The following is a 17,442-nucleotide window of genomic DNA, read 5'->3' as shown; positions in this document are numbered from 1 at the left end:
GTTTTCCATGTGATTCTTTACAAACTCCAGAGATTGTTGTGTGTGAAAATCCCAGGCAGTTTCTGAGATACTCAAACCAATGGCCAAAGTCACTTAGGTCACATTTCTTCCCCCATTTTGATGTTTGGTCTGAACAGCAACTGAACATCTTGACCATGTCTGCATGCTTTTATGCACTGAGGTGCAGCCACATGATTAGCTAATTATATCAAGAGCAGATATACAGGTGTACCTAATAAAGTGGTCACTAAATGTATGTATGTCAGTGATAAAATACCAGATTCTGTATGGTCATTGAGCTGTAAGACCAAGCAAGCACTTTCTGCTCACCCCAGAAAGCACAAAACAACAGTATATAATTTATAAAAGATTTTATTGAAAAAAACCTCTCATCCAAGATCTGTTCAGTAAATGGCAAACACTTAGCTCTGAAAGTGTATTATTTTTCATTAATTACTTTATGCCTTCTAAAGTTCTAATTCACAGCTTCGAAATAATAAAAAAGTTTTAATTGTGTGGTTTTATTAAAAATTTCAATGTGTCAATGTCATGCATTGTCAAGACTACATCAATGTCAGTAGAGCAAAATGGCCATTTTTCACATCACCAACTGCTTTAACACTTTTCTGTCGTCCAAATCCAAATGAAACAGTTACAGTTTATTTTATCTGATAGGATTTATCTGCATTCAGATGTGAAGGTCAAAGACTGGGAAAAATGAATACCCTAAAATTCTTCAAAGAATGCTGAAAAACGAAAAAATCATTTTGGAAGAGGTTTAACAGAACAATTGATACACGTAAAAACTACTACAATTCTAAAGATCTGGAAGGCATTCTACACAGAAATTATATTGTTGCAGAAATGTACTGTACACATGCCAAAGTCTCAGGTTTATAAGCAATAAGAGACTAGAAAACAAAATCAACCACTTAAAAAGGTTGTTCCTTTACATTAAATTCTACAGATTAGAAGATTACAACAAAGCTTGGTGAAAGGTATTTTGGTGAGGGGTGGCTGTATAGATTGTGCTGCAGCTCAGATCAACAGAAGGTGGGTTATACTGTCAAATTTCTAGGAAGTTCTTCACATTCCCTTCTTTCCCTTCTTACCTGTACAAAAAAAGACAAGAAAATTAGTTGTTCCTAACTAATTAAACTAGTAATCTACCTAAATTAATCCCTTCTATCTATACAAGATCCGTTCTTGTATTTAGTCTAACATGGAAGTAAGAGCAATACTGCAGTTCAGGTTTGTCCTTTTATCACTTTTATTTCCATAATTTAATCAATGATGAATAATTCCCTATGATCCCCTTTGCCTGCCCCTTATTCCCGACTTTATGATCGTTACATTAATAACTAATGTAACTAGCTGGCCAGTGGTGTAGTGGCATCAGCACTGGACTGTGAGGCGAATGGTCCCAAGTTCGAATCCGAGCAGCTCTTTGCACGCTTTCCATCCGTGCTGGGCTGAGTGTCGAGCTAGCAACTCAGCCTCGTAAAAAACAGTCAAATACTATGGAAATGGAAAAAATGCCATCTGATGCTCCAAAAGGCATCAAGATGAACAACAATAAAAACAAACCAAATGTAGCTATGGTTATTGGCATTCTGCCCAAAGCTCACCTCCATTCTCTGACACATAAATCAGTTGCTGATAATCTTTTCCTGCATTATCTCAGATGAATGACTTACCAATACAATTATTACTGCAGATCTGTACTGTTCCTTTCACTATATTCCTCTCCTCAGACAACTTCCCAATCACACTAGCCCCTTTATGTTCCCTCATTCACCCAATTTAACACAAAACACATCTAACACCTCTGTAAGTCTACTGGAAAAATGTCACCTGTTTCTCTCCACAAATGCTGCCTGACCCATTGTGTGTTTTCATATTTTCCGGTTTTATTTCAGATTTTCAGGAACTGTTTCAGTAGCAAAGTTTTCATTTTTGTTTCTCACATGACCGCAAGTCCAATCCTTTTCAAACACATTTCTGAAATGCTTTGTTTCTCTAAAATCCAAATCTTATACTACTCCATTGTTAAATTTATTATCGACAGGTGTTAATTACCAAAGATGCCCTTGAACAACTCCCTATTCTGTTTGTTTACTCTGATCCTTTATGTTCAGGTATCTACTGCATTTGCTAATTTTCACTGTATTACACCCTCCAATCTGGTCCTGACACCATTCTGCCCCTCTACCAGCATTTCCGTATGTAAAAAGTTCATCTGAAGCAGCCTGTTCAGCAGCATCTGCATCGGCACTTTCTGACACCCGCTGATAAGATCCACATTCTTTATTATCTTTTCTTCCTTTGCCCTCTCTGCTCTGGGCCCTCAGAAATGACCTATTAACCTTAATTCATTAGCCAATCTAAATTCATTTCCTTGCTTCGTCAAGCTTTTTTTTTCTTATGCTGATCCTTATTAACCGCTGCCACAACAATTTCTACATTGGAAAGTTTTTAAGAGGAATTTAGTTTAGTGTTTTGTTTGAGTTTTTTTTACCAGAGATTTTCATATACATTGTTTTTAAATTCCTTCCTAAGCTCCAGGAAAGAATGTAGAGCAAGCTACAACTCTATACCTACTTAGATTAAATTTAACATCTAATTAAAATAGCTCTTTTATCAACAGCATCTAAAGATTTGGGAATAATACTGAATCCAGTTTATTTTTAATAATTTATTGCCATTTAAAAACTAGTTTTTGGTTCAAGTTGTGACTTAATATTAAGGTTTTTTTTTATTTTCTTTGGAAATCTAATGATGAAGAAACAGCCAGCATCAAGGACAAGGGTATTTTTATTGGTATATAAGAACAATCCAACAGAAGAACAGCCCCTCAGCCCATTGTGAATGTGTTGAGCTTGATGCCAGTCTAAATTAATCCCATCTGCCTACATATGGTCTGTATTCTCCCCCCCCCAATTCCCCGTCTCTCCATGTGTCTGTCTAAATGCCTCATTAAAGTTGCTATCACATCTGCTTCTCCCACTCTTATTGGCACTACATTCTAGGAACCTTTCACCAATCAACTTAGTTTACAGGTGGCCCCTGTTTTTCAACGTTCGCTTTACGACAGCTTGCTGTTACGAAAGACCTACATTAGTACCTGTTTTTGCCAACCAAAGAGGATTTTCACTTTTACAAAAAAAAGACGCCCGCTTTATACATGTGTTTACCCCCGAGAAAGACTACCATGACTGTGAAGCTTTGTGCGGGCAGTTGTGTGTGCATGCGTGTACGTGCCGATTTTTTTTCTCCACATCAATTTTGGCTCGCTGTCTTCCCGATTTTGGTAAGTGAAACTAAACCATACATGCAATATTTCTACTTTATATAGGCTGTATATTTATCATATCATTCCTCCTTTTACAAAATGTTAGTGTTATTTTAGGTTTTATGTGTTATTTGGTGGGTTTTTTTTTGGGTCTGGGAATGCTCAAAATTTTTCCCCATAAAAATTAATGGTAATTGCTTCTTCACTTTACGACATTTCAGCTTACAAACGGGTTCATAGGAACACTCTACCTTCGGTTAGTGGGGGAAACCTGGACTAGATTGCAAATGAATGATTCCTCTTGGTTTTCAGTATCATAAACTACTTACATACCCATAGGTAGCTCATATCACATAGACGGCCCTCAGCCAGGTTTGCACTCACCTTTTGATTTTGACTTGGATTTATCACAGGGCTTTGTGACCTTCACGGACTGCTTACACTCTGCATTGAACAGAGCTTTTTTTAGGGTGCCATTGCGAGTCTTGAGGCCAGTCTCAATGTCACATTCTCCCCAGCTCCCAAACTTGTACTTGCAGTCACCTGTGAAAAGAGCTTAAGGTCAGCGAGTTAAGGCCCTGCTGGTTTGATCCCCTGTCTTTGGTCAGTCAATCACTTGGGTCTGGTCGCCAACCTGAAATGCTTTATGGTCATCCAGGTGCAGCAGCCAAAATTCAATATTTGGCTGCATCAGTTGCCACTTGTGCTCCGTTGCAAAGAATTAAGAAAGTAAACAGCTACGTGTAATGAGGGAGAATACATGCAAAAGTTTCCCAGGATCAGTAAAAACCAGAAGACTAAGGATGCAGGAATGGTGCGGGGAAAGACCATACGGAAATAATGAGCAGAATGCCAGAAAAGGAAACGAGTGATTATCATTTGTCATACAATATCTGAGTAGCCAAACAGAAGGCAGAAATGTGCCTAACCAAGAAACAGAAATGGTGTGATTACACTCTAAAACGACCCCATTATTGTAGCAGTCATTCATTAAGCACCAGGCTCATAACTGTGCTGTTCTAGCAGTGAGCAATTTAAAATGGCCACTGGAAGTAACATACAATAGGGGTCTATGAATCTGTAATATCAACCAGATGGCTAATTGTTTCAAGAACGTATGGTTTTGGTAAAGTGAACATATTACTTTGAGTAAAGGAGCCAGGGGTAATTGGCCTAATAATAATGTGCACCACACAAGGCATGCTTCTCTCTCTGCCTCCCTGGTATCAAGATTATCAAGGAGTTCCTGTAACTCTTGTATACCTCCCATTAGCCAGTTAAAAACTGCCTTAGGCTGGGATCTGACTGCAGATCTTTGCAAATGATGCATTTTGTTGGGGGCAGGGTGGAGAAAATAGTTTGAAGAAAGCCAATCCAGCAGTTCAGAAAAATTACTCACCTCCAAACTGCTTCTTCCAGTTACATGGCAGCTTGCACTTTAAGGTCCTGGTCTCGCCGTTCTCTTTGCAGGTTCCATCGCGGCTTCCATTGCCGCAGTCACCCGTTGCTGGCACACAAGCTCCCCATTGCCACTCCTTACAGGCCAAGTTGGATTTCTTTCCTTTCTCTGTAATGGGGCACAATATCACAGTTGCCATATTGACTTCATTCCGGACAGGGGGAAAGAGGTCTTCATTATCCTTTCACTTTAGTATTTGAATTAAGATTGTCAAGGATACTGGGCACCATGGTGGCACAGCCTTACAGCCCCTATGATGCAAGTTCAGTGCTGACTTTGAGTGCAGTCTGTGTGGAGTGTGTATATTCTCTCTACGAGTGCTCAAGTTTCATCCCATATCTCAAAGATGTGCAGGTCTGTAGGTTAGCTGACCACTGTTAATTGTCCCGAGTGATAGAATCTAGAAGGTGTTGATTGGCACATAGGGAGAATAGAATGGGATTAGTTAAAATGTTTGAGGGTCAGCAGAGACTTAATGGAGCAAAGGGCCTCTTTCTGTGCTCTGGTTCTATGACCCTTGTAACAACTATCATGTTCATCATCCTCCACTCACTAACTCACCCCTCCACAACACCAACCACCACTACTTTATTATTGGAGGAACTCAGCAGGATGGGCAGCCTCCGTGGAAATGAGCAGTCAACGTTTCCACAGTTGCTGCCCGACCTGCTGAGTTCCTCCAGCTTGTTGTACATGTTGCTTTGACCCCAGCACCTGCAGTGCACTTTGTGTTTATTACTTTATCAGTGATTTTATGTACAGACACTCCTGTGGCTAGCATCGCTTTATGGATATACAATCAATCCATGTATATAAGCTATCTTATGTATTTGTATTTATTGTGTTTTTTATTGTTGTGTTCTTTATCTTACTATGGCTTTCTTTTTGAGCTGCATTGGATCCAGAGTAACAGTTATTTTGTTCACCTTTTCACCTGTGTAATGGAAATGACATTAAACGATCTTGAATTAACTCTGTTAAGTATGATCTAAGGAAAATAATTCACCAGAAAACGGTTGGCTGTGTTGTTGAGGTAGATGGGTGGTTGAGGTTACTAAACCTAGTGGTTCAAAGCACCAAAAGAGCAGCCAAGACAACAACAAGGTTTGTCAACAGGCAGACTGATGATCTTGGGCTGTACTCAGCTGCATTAAAGATGTACTCCGCTGTACATTAGAAAGTGAACAAGAGCATTAACCGATTTAGCAGGGTAAAAAATCTGAGGAAAAAAATCACTTATCTGAAACATTATATCTATTTTTCTCCGAGACTTGCTCAGTGTTTCTAGTGTTGCTTTTCTAATGGATACGTGCTATGTGTTTTCGATAATGAGGATAATTACCAGCTTTGAGAAATGTAGTCTTCCAGATTTAAGACTCAAGAAGCTAATTCAGAATATGTTGTCATAAGATTAAGATTTCAAAGGAAGATCAAACTACTGCAGTTGATGAACTAGATTTCTAAATGAAATGGAAGGAGGTTAACAGCAGCTTGCTTGTTTCAAAGTTCAAAGATTCAAAGTGCATTTATTATCAAAGTATGTGTGCAGTGTATAACCCTGAGATTTGTCTTCCCACAGACAGCCACAAAGCAAAGAAAACCATGGAACCCGTTCAAAGAAAAACATCAACCACTCGTGTGCAAAAAATACTGTGCAAACAGCTTCAAAAATAAAGGAGTGAAAAACACTGAATATAAAGAACAAAATCAGAAGAGTCCAGGCAAATTCAGTTCAGCTCAGTGTTCATTATCTGCAGGCCCTGTGTTAACTAACAACAGAACCTGCAGTTATTAAGGAATTACATAGACTTTTGGAAATGGGGGTCCTTTCCTTTTGACCTGAACACATTGAAGGTACCATGGTAGGTATTGTATGGTTGTATTTCTAAATATTTCCTGATGAAGGTTATTAAGCAAGCCCATGTCTTTGAGCATGCGATATTGGTGAACGATTTCACTTCCACACAGAGCTAAGTAATTAATCTTAATACCTGAAGTAGTTGGAGCCGGCACACCTCCACCTCCTCAAGGATAATTAGGGATGAGGAATAAATGCCAGACTTTTCAATAATGCCCACATCTCATCAAGGAATTAACAATCATCGGAAGATGTAACTTTAAAGCATAGAAGAAGGCCATTTAGCATATCATTCCATGCCTGTCAAAATTATAGAGCCATTTTGGTTACGGCCATTTCCTGGCTCACTAAAATGATGTGAGATATGCTCTTCAAGTGCTCATCCAGGTACATTTTAAATGTGAAAAGGAATTTTCCCTCTATGATTTTTACAGCTAGTGAGGTTTGGACTCTCTGTGAAAATATTTTCTTCCTCAGTTGTCTACAATCCTTCTATCAACTGATGTATATCTAAGTTTTCTAGATATTGATCTAGAACATAGAACATAGAATAAAGCAGCACAGTACAAGCCCTTCGGCCCACAATGTTGTGCCGACTGTTAAACCCTGCCTCCCATATATCCCCCTACCTTAAGTTTCTCCATATATCTGTTTAGTAGTCTCTTAAATTTCACTAGTACACATTAAATTTCACCTGATGGATGAAATTCTAGGAACACATGTTTGCCTCAGTCAGACACAGATGGGATCATAAGACGGCCAGCACAAGTGAGCTCCCTGGTTCCCCAGCTCAGAATACTGGATGACGGACAGCAGACTGCAGAGACGGTTAACTGCTGTCTCAAGTACAGGGACAGGGATATGGGATTTGCCATTTCCATGCTGCTCTTCCAGAGCTACCAGCCACTGCTGGTGGTTGCAACACCCAGGAGAAGCACTGGAGTAGGAGAAAAGGGACATCTTAGACAGCTGGAGGAACGAGATAGCCTGGCTTCAAATTTACCTCAATTCACCAAGGGTGTTTGGTGAAAATTTCAATTCACTAAGGGCATTTGGTTTTCTTACATATTACGTATTGCATTGAACTGCTGCTGTTAAGTTAACAAATTTCACCGACACATGCCGGTGATAATAAACCTGATTCTGAAATACTACCCCATTGATCAAACTACCTATCTGTGATGGATGGATGCGAAAAGAAACCATATCAAAATTTAGGGCCCGGTTCCAGGCCTGAGGAGTGTGAAGGTGCTCAGAATCTAATCCCAAGGGTCCACACTTTCAGACTTACCACAATCTTCAATTCGCCTCAACAGTTTCTTCCAGACTGGGTTTTTGCTTGTGCTCTGCACTGACACAAGATGAAGTCACGTTCCACTCACCTTTCTTGTTCCTGCCAGCCTCTGAGCCCCCTGCCATGAGGACAACCACCAGGACAAACAGCAGCGAGAAGAGGATGCGTGGCTGCATTCTGAAAAGAAACACAACAACCCTGGGTCACTTCCTCATTGTCCAGAGATACAAATCAACAGTGTCATGTGGGAACAAAAAAGTTTCATCGGTCCAAGAAAGGGACGACATTGAGCAATGGGTTTACTTCTAAACACCATAAGGTTTGAACCTGAATCAGTAGTGACCTTTACACAGCCACCCAAACCAAAGGTTCCACATCAGAGCTTGCCATTTCACCTGCACGTGAACAATTCTGACTCTCAGTTCAAATAAAATTAGTAAGTCTTGCAAACCTGCAAAGACAGAAACATTCCGCTAATCTAATGAGATAATTTTGCCTGGACTGGAGATAGAAATAATCGTGATCAATAAGCAGTCAGGTGCAGAGGGCTACAGATAAAAGCAACAGTTGCCTTTTAAAAGTCTTCGCCCATTCACTGTGCCGATTGTTTTGTAACACCTGGGAACCAGTGAACTACAGGCATAGGAAACAAGATCATTTCAAAGTCTGCCCATCTGAATCTTTGGACTGAAGCTGATCCAAATCGTGCTTTGCAAGACATGAAGGGCATTCATTCAGTATAAGTTGCCGGTGGGCTTAATGAAGTATGCAACATCAATGCCAGCATTCCCGCAGCATGTCAGTCCAGAACAAGCCACCGTTGTTTACTAGGGTTCCAGGTGCACGATCTGTCGGCAGCCGCCAGTCCAAGTCCGCTGATGAAAAGAGTAGATTATTTACCACATTGTACTACAGCGTGCATCACTCTCTGTTCCCAGTGAAAAGGTTTAATCATTTAACCTTTGCCAGCCAGTTATCCCAAAGGCAGCAGATGGTAATTTTTTGAAAACGAACATGTAGCGTTCAATCATGCTAACAAACAAGGGGACACCGACAATTTAGTTACTCATAAGCACATGGGAAAGGTTGGAGGGGAGGAATAAACAGGTGACTTCTAACATTCAAGCCTTAGTTTCCTACTGGAAACTGAGACACTTGTAAGGTGTCAGATACCATTGATTAACCCTGCAATTTGTAATTAATTATAAACGGATTGTTACAGTTCCTCCATCTCCAGCATGTCAATTCAACAAAATACTCTGTGCAGAGTCTCTTGTGTTAACAAAATATTTTGTTGGCTGAAATGTTTTGGGACTCTTTGAAGTTGAGAAATCTAAATATGTGTTTATTTTCTTTGCTTATGACAGAAAGAGGATATCGAGTTTACACTGGTTCTCAAAGCAGAACCCTGTCATTAGCCCACTCCCCCACTTTCATCTCTGCAGCATACGCGGTCACACGTGCCAACTAACGTGGCCTGATTCCCTCACCACTGCAGCCAGTTCATCTAACAGCTGGCATGGCATCTGGGATAGGGAAGGAAAGCCCACATTGTGAGTGCTCAGTCTCCACACACACAGCAATGGCAGTCAGAATCAAACCTGGGTCATGTGGTTTGAGACTTTCCCTTCTGCATACCATTTTCGCTGGAAAATAATACATATTTGGCAAAGACTGAGAGGTTTTAGGCAGCACTGCGAAACATCATCAGTGCACACTGCTGATAGAGAGGGAGACAGCATCGGCGTTGTTCTGTCAGAACAATCAAAGTTTTAATGGGCATCTTGATCAGCAGGGTCCATTTGGGCAGAAGTGCCTGTTTCTGTGCTCTAAGGGTCTCTGAATCTAATCACTGTCCTAGGCTGGTATTCATTTACCAAGTGATATTACCAATACACCCACACTCCAGTTATCTACACAACACGTGACCTCAGGCCGAAACATCAACTATCACTCTTTTCCATAGGTGCTGCCTGACCTGCTGAGTACCTCCAGCATTTTCTGTGTGTTACTTTGATTTTTTTTCAGCATCTGCTGATTTTCTCTTGAAAGTACTGGATCAGTCCCATCTTAGTACAATTGGAAAGAATTCCTTGCTGTTCTCATCTCCACCACCTCTGCCTCCCCTTCCTTCAAACAACTTTCTCACATTCTACATGCTTAAGGGAAAGCTTGCAGCAAAATACTCAGCAGCTGTGACCTCTGATCTTTCACCTGTGAGTGGCTTCTGACCTCAGGCATGTTTAAACTAAGAACTTTGAAGTGCCTGAATAAAGGCAGAAAGACAAAGCCCATCTATAATACTGGATTGTGGAGGTAGTGAGGTTGGAGCACTACTTCTGTGTTCAATGACTATCACTTTACAAGTACTATGCAATGTTTAACCTTTGGGACGTATTCAATATTCAGTGCACAAGGTTGAATAGATGTTTAATGAGATAAGAACATAAGAACATAACGAGATAGGAGCAGGAGTAGGCCAATCGGCCCCTCAAGCCTGCTCCGCCATTCAACAAGATCATGGCTGATCCAATCTTAACTCTAGTTATCACCGAATCCCACAAGGCAACAGTGCTGACCAACAGGGCACCATGCCGCCCATTTTATTTTATTATTCATCCTGCCCAAACCCATGTGATCACCCGGGGAAAAAAAAAACGATTTGCCAATTGAGGAGAAAAAATCTGGAAAGTTCCTCTCCGACCCATCCAGGCTATCGAAAACTGGCCCAGGAGATCACGTGGCTGATCTAAACCTAGCCTCATGTCCACTTACCTGCTCGCTCACCGTATCCCCTAATGCCATTTTTATCCAGGAAAATGTCTATCTCCGTTTTGAATTTATTGAGTGTAGTAGCTTCCACAGCTCTCTGGGGCAGTAAATTCCACAGCCCCACCACCCTCTGAGTGAAGAAATTTCTCCTCATCTCAGTCCTGGAACGGCATCCCCTTATTTTAAGATTATGCCCCCTAGTCCTAGTTTCACCCATCATTGGGAACATTCTCCCCGCATCCACCCGATCAAGCCCCTTCACAATCTTATATGTTTCAATAAGATCGCCTCTCATTCTTCGGAACTCCAATGAGTAGAGTCCCAATCTACTCAACCTCTCATCATACATCAACCCACCCATCCCCGGAATTAACCTAGTGAACCTTCTCTGCACTGCCTCGAGAGCCAGTATGTCCTTTCTTAAATATGGACACCAGAGCTGCACGCAGTACTCCAGGCGTGGTCTCACCAATACCCGGTACAACTGCCTTCTGCGAAGCAAGTGGATATTAACACTTGAAATGCTGACTCTAGTACACAGTCACCCTGTTATAAGATGCATTATCACATCAGAATTGATTTGCATTAAACAGCTTCAGTGCTTTTAGTAAACTGTTCAATGTCTGAGTGTGGAATATAAAGCTTTATGTTCATTCTCTGTGTTGTTGAAGATCAGATAAGCAGTGAATATCCCAATTTTGTCCACATTCTTGACTGCCTTCATGCCTTTTGGTATATTCATTCCTCTGAATCACAGATGAAACATGAATTAGAATTATAGATTTGTCGAATTAAGTATGAAATAGACCGAATTATAGAGATCAGGGATCAGCCATGGCCTGACTGAAATCACAAGGTCTCATCCTTCTCAGAGAACTGTTGTAAATCATATCAACTGTAATGGCGCACATGCGCAAAGACACACACACACACACCGCTGTGAGATTTTCCAACAGCACCGACCCATTTCCCCTGAACCCGTGCCACTGAATGTGCCAACTTTTTAGTTGTCTCCTCTGTCCCTTTTGAGATCTGTGACGTCCCACAGGCTCAAGTATAGCTTCATTTGTGTGTCTACATTACTTTGCCCATGGAGTTCACAGCCACAGATATTCCCAGAGGTCACTCAAATTCCACACTTAAGGGAAGTTGACTTTGTCTACTTCTCTCGTAGTGCACAGGAGCCTGAAGTCTTGACCGTGTGGAAGTGCCCAAATACAGAGATTCTCTTTACACACAAGCTGCCTGACATATGAGGTATTTCCAGCATTTTCTTCTTCTAGTGCAGATTTAAAGAATCTGCTGATGCTTGATTTTCATGCAGAGTTTCATCAAGTCCTTGCAGAGACATCTCCAGGAACCTGTTGCCAGGAGCACCCAGCTAGGATTTCTGACAGACCTCCACGCATCCCTGCAAAAAGAGCATCCATCCTGTGAGTACTATCTGTCCAAGTCCCTCTTACCCCCCGGGCAGCAATCTATCATCGTTGCTATAGCCACCCATTCACTGACAGCAATCCACTACCGCTGGAAAGATTATGTTTAGATGCGAGTGAGCTGGTGAGATTTCACTGGCTGCGCTGCATTGTAGCAACGGCGGGAATTCACGATTCTATTGGAATCAATATCAGTTACAGCCCTGCAAATCAGGCACTGAGTTACTATCTGCTCTGGGTGGGGTCCGTTACACACTGGGCAACCTATAATCTTCCACTTGCCCATCTGGTAACTTGCTGTGCTGTCTGTACAGTGGGTTGCCCTCAAGCCCTCTGAAGAACATAAGGATTCTCAGCATGGCCTTCATCCCTGGCTTGGGAACTCCCACCGAGTTTTCTGCACCAAATCATATTGCCGAAGGTTGACCTTGTGTGACATCCTGAAGGACGCAGAAGGTGTCCTGTGCAAGTCCCTGGACAGCAGCAGCAGCATTGCAGCAGATGGATGAGAAGTTGCATGTGATACTGCAGTTGGCCAGCTTGAGGATTCCAGTGGCACACTGCAAGCCACCAAGCGTTTGTTTGTCACTTTCCCTACCTCACCTGTCAGCTCCCAACTTCTCATATCACTCCCACATCTCTCATTTAGCCATCTTGCCTCCTCACCTGGACTCACCCACCAGCTGCCAGCTTGTGCTCCTCCCCTTTATTCTAGCTTCTGCCCCCTTCTGCCTGCATCTATACTATATACCTGTCTGAAGGTCACTTTCAAGAGCCCTGTTATGAAAGCTGGAATGTAGCGATGTTTGTTCTCGGAAGGCTTTGGCTTGAGCTCCCACTTGCAGGAGTATTCATGATGCACCCAGTGTTACTGGAAATAACGTGTGTCAAAGCATCTTTGCTTGCCTACGTTAATTTGTGTCACTTCAATGGCATTGAAATATGTCAGTGTGAGTTCTGAGACTTTGGGTCATCACTTGTAGAGGAACATACTTTATTGCCCAAATGAATGTGTGTCTGTGTATTCCTGAGGTCTGGCCAAAAGAGGCAGAGTACCCTGAGTTTCAATATCTGGCCATAGACCAGTTAGACACCAACTAAAACCGAGCTGGTTGGGGATTTCTATCAGTGTCCATAACAGCAGCAAGAACCTAGTAGCAGCAATTCAATCCTGCTCAGCAAACAAAAGGCTGAAGAGAGCAGGAAGAAGGACAAAGTTGTGTCTTTCACCTCATATGTTCAGAGCAACTCTCTTCCACGACTCTTTCACCACGTCAGTCAAAAAGAGTTCGAGCTCCACTTCCCTTAGCCACACTTCCTTCCTTCAGTTCAAGCAGGTGCTCCGGAGAAGTTATATCCAATCAGCACTTGAGTGCTTAACCCTGTGCTTGAATGGTCCAGACTATTCCACCATCAGAAATTAGTGAGTAATTCAGACTTCGAAACAGGAGCATCTTATTGGTGTTGTTACCATTCAGCCCTCATTTTCATTCCTTGTTTTTTCCATAATTCTGGCCAAAGATTTCCTTCTGCTCGGTAGATAATCCTGCTGAATGATTATCCTTAAGCTTCAATAAGCAGCAATGTAGAAAACAACAGGATATAGATCACTTGCAGATATGGGCAAGAAATGGTAGATGGAGTTTCACTCGACCAAATATGAAGTGTTACACCTTGGTAGGTCAAACTTAAAGCGTCAGTACACTGTTAAGGGCAAGACCCTTAACTGTGTTGATGAACACTGGATTCTTGGGGTCCACTTCATAGCTCCCTGAAAGTGGCTACATAGTTTGACAGGATGGTTAAGAAGGCATATGGAATGCTTACATTTAATAGTCAAGGCACTGAGTTAAAAAGTTATGTTAGAGCTTTATAAAACTCAAGTTACTCCAGACTACATCTGGAGTGTTACATGCTGTTCTGGTTGCCCCATTATAGGAAGGATATTGAGGTTTTAGAGAGGGTACAGAAGAGGTTTACCAGGATGCTGCCTGCATTAGAGGGCATGTGCTATAATGAGAGGTTGGACAAATTTGGGTGGTTTTCACTGTAGCAGTGGAGGCTGAGAGGAGATCTGGTTGAGGTCACCTCTTTATAGGAAGGATGTGGAACCTATGGAGAGAGTGCAGAGGAGATTTACCAGGACGTTGCCTGGTTTGGAGAACAAGTCACATGAAGCAAGGTTAGCAGAGCTGGGACTTTTTTCTTTGGAGCGTAGAAGAATGAGAGGGGACTTGATAGAGGTCTACGAGATTATGAGAGGCATAGATAGGGTGGATAGTCACTACCTGTTTCCCAGGACACCAACAGCAAACACCAGAGGGCATATGTAGAAAATTAAGGGAGGGAAGTTTAGGGGAGACATCAGGGGTAAGTTTTTTACACAGAGGGTTGTGAGTGCCTGGAATGACTTACTAGGGATGGTGGTGGATGCTAAAACATTAGGGGCATTTAAGAGCCTCTTGGACAGACACATGGATGAAAGAAAAATGGAGGGTAATGGGGTAGTGTGGGTTTAGTACTTTTTTAAAGGATTATATGGGTCAGCACAACATGGAGGGCTGAAGGGCCTGTACTGTGTTGTAGTTTTCTATGGTTCAATAGTCTATAAGATGAGAGGCCCGGATGGAGTAGACAGGAGTACCTTTCTCCCAGGCTTGAAATGTCTAATTCAAGAAACATGCGTTGAAGGTAAGGGCAAAGGAGAAGTGAGGGGCAAGTGGTGGGTGCCTGCGATGTGCTGCCCAAGGTGGTGGTAGAAGCAGATACATTAGGGACTGTTAGGAGATAGGCACATGAATGTGAGGGAAATTGAAGGTTCTGGACATTTTGTGTAGGTAGAAGGGACTAGTTTAGTTAGCCATTTGCTAACTAATTTAATTGCTTCAGCTCAATATTCTGAGCCATAGGGCCTGTTTTTGTTCTGTGTTCTATCTACTGTTTGCCTGTGTGTCTCATATGGACTGATGTTCCAACACTTGTGTATCTGGGACCCTGAGACATGTTACGGAGCAGGGATAAAGTATAATCACAGCCATAAGCATCTCCCTGAGGCAGGAGGGCAGTCACGAGAAAACAGCTGGTAGAGGCGACCTCAAGACATGGGTTTAAATGCAGTGTCTGTTGCTTTTTTAAATATTTCTGTGAGCAAAACGCAACAATGCCTTAACAGCTTCGTTATTATTTATTGGAACTGAGGATCAGAAAATATCTGTGCTGTAAAATATGGCAGAGGTAAGGGAGCAACACACAAGATACTGGAACTCAGTGGGTCAAGCAGCATCTGTGGAGGGAAATGGACAGCTGACATTTTGGGTCAAGGCTCTTCGACAGGTATGAATAATAGAGGGGAGGTTAGCCAATATAAAATGCTGGAGGGAAAAGGTGGAGCAAGAGTGTGCAAGTGGTAGGTGGTTCCAGGTCAGGAGGGGTGATATGCAGATGGAAGAGAGGAAGGTGAAAATGGCACCAGACGATGGGAGGTGGTGAATGGAAGCAACAAAGGGCTTTTAGATGATGGAATCTGATAGGAGAGGGAGAAGGAGAATAGAAGCAAGTGAGGGAGGTGGGAAGGAGAAATAGGAACATTCAGATATTAAGACTCTGCCTCCAAACAACAAAAAAATAATGAGGTGCCACTGGGATGCAATACTTAAGTACAACACTCATAATTCCAGGTGAGGCAATGGATGTCCTGTGGGATGAACAGAAAAAACTGGAAAGGATTGTCAGGATCATAAGCTCCCAGTGCATTGCATATATCCTGTAACTAACTGTACTTACTACACACTTCCCCTCAATGTAATTATGCCACTTACCAATAGCTGGTTCGCTAATTCTCACAACTAATCATGTCTCAGAGTGAGCAGGACACACTGGGTCGGAGTGTGACCCTCTCAGAGTGAGCAGGACACACTGGGTCGGAGTGTGACCCTCTCAGAGTGAGCAGGACACACTGTGTCTGAGTGTGACCCTCTCAGAGTGAGCAGGACACACTGGGTTGGAGTGTGACCCTCTCAGAGTGAGCAGGACACACTGTGTCTGAGTGTGACCCTCTCAGAGTGAGCAGGACACACTGGGTCAGAGTGTGACCCTCTCAGAGTGAGCAGGACACACTGGGTTGGAGTGTGACCCTCTCAGAGTGAGCAGGACACACTGGGTCGGAGTGTGACCCTCTCAGAGTGAGCAGGACACACTGTGTCTGAGTGTGACCCTCTCAGAGTGAGCAGGACACACTGGGTCAGAGTGTGACCCTCTCAGAGTGAGCAGGACACACTGGGTCAGAGTGTGACCCTCTCAGAGTGAGCAGGACACACTGGGTCGGAGTGTGACCCTCTCAGAGTGAGCAGGACACACTGTGTCTGAGTGTGACCCTCTCAGAGTGAGCAGGACACACTGGGTCGGAGTGTGACCCTCTCAGAGTGAGCAGGACACACTGTGTCTGAGTGTGACCCTCTCAGAGTGAGCAGGACACACTGGGTCGGAGTGTGACCCTCTCAGAGTGAGCAGGACACACTGGGTCGGAGTGTGACCCTCTCATGGTGAGCAAGACACACTGTGTCTGAGTGTGACCCTCTCAGAGTGAGCAGGACACACTGTGTCTGAGTGTGACCCTCTCAGAGTGAGCAGGACACACTGGGTCAGAGTGTGACCCTCTCAGAGTGAGCAGGACACACTGGGTCGGAGTGTGACCCTCTCATGGTGAGCAGGACACACTGGGTCGGAGTGTGACCCTCTCATGGTGAGCAGGACACACTGGGTCGGAGTGTGACCCTCTCAGAGTGAGCAGGACACACTGTGTCTGAGTGTGACCCTCTCAGAGTGAGCAGGACACACTGGGTCAGAGTGTGACCCTCTCAGAGTGAGCAGGACACACTGGGTCGGAGTGTGACCCTCTCATGGTGAGCAGGACACACTGGGTCGAGTGTGACCCTCTCATGGTGAGCAGGACACACTGGGTCGGAGTGTGACCCTCTCACAGTGAGCAGGACACACTGGGTCTGAGTGTGACTCTCTCAGAGTGAGCAGGACACACTGGGTCGGAGTGTGACCCTCTCAGAGTGATCAGGACACACTGGGTCGGAGTGTGACCCTCTCATGGTGAGCAGGACACACTGGGTCTGAGCGTGACCCTGTCAGAGTGAGCAGGACACACTGGGTCTGAGTGTGACCCTCTCATGGTGAGCAGGACACACTGGGTCGGAGTGTGACCCTCTCATGGTGAGCAGGACACACTGGGTCTGAGCGTGACCCTGTCAGAGTGAGCAGGACACACTGGGTCTGAGTGTGACCCTCTCAGAGTGAGCAGGGCACACTGGGTCAGAGCGTGAC

At 43.4% G+C, this 17,442-nt stretch overlaps 1 protein-coding gene across 3 annotated transcripts in view; it reads right to left on the bottom strand.

The window, feature by feature from the left end:
• Positions 1-356: 356 nt before the first annotated feature.
• mdka (midkine a) overlaps positions 357-17,442 on the bottom strand; it is a 78,234-nt gene continuing 61,148 nt past the window's right edge. For 2 of the 3 annotated variants that reach the window (XM_059975483.1, XM_059975481.1), the window contains exons 2-5: positions 7,992-8,080; positions 4,692-4,859; positions 3,677-3,835; positions 357-1,112 (exon numbers count right to left, since the gene is read on the bottom strand). In XM_059975483.1, the coding sequence (XP_059831466.1) occupies positions 1,087-1,112; positions 3,677-3,835; positions 4,692-4,859; positions 7,992-8,079 (441 nt within the window). In that variant the 5' untranslated portion in view covers position 8,080 and the 3' untranslated portion in view covers positions 357-1,086. Of the gene's footprint in view, positions 1,113-3,676; positions 3,836-4,691; positions 4,860-7,991; positions 8,081-8,474; positions 8,629-17,442 lie in introns of those variants that run through there. The other variant, XM_059975482.1, reaches the window with a different exon arrangement.

Source organism: Hypanus sabinus, chromosome 7 (assembly GCF_030144855.1).
Source record: "Hypanus sabinus isolate sHypSab1 chromosome 7, sHypSab1.hap1, whole genome shotgun sequence".
Lineage (NCBI taxonomy): Eukaryota > Metazoa > Chordata > Chondrichthyes > Myliobatiformes > Dasyatidae > Hypanus > Hypanus sabinus.
The sequence above is the reverse complement of the archived record's forward strand: the minus strand, read 5'-3'. Positions and strand labels throughout refer to the sequence as shown.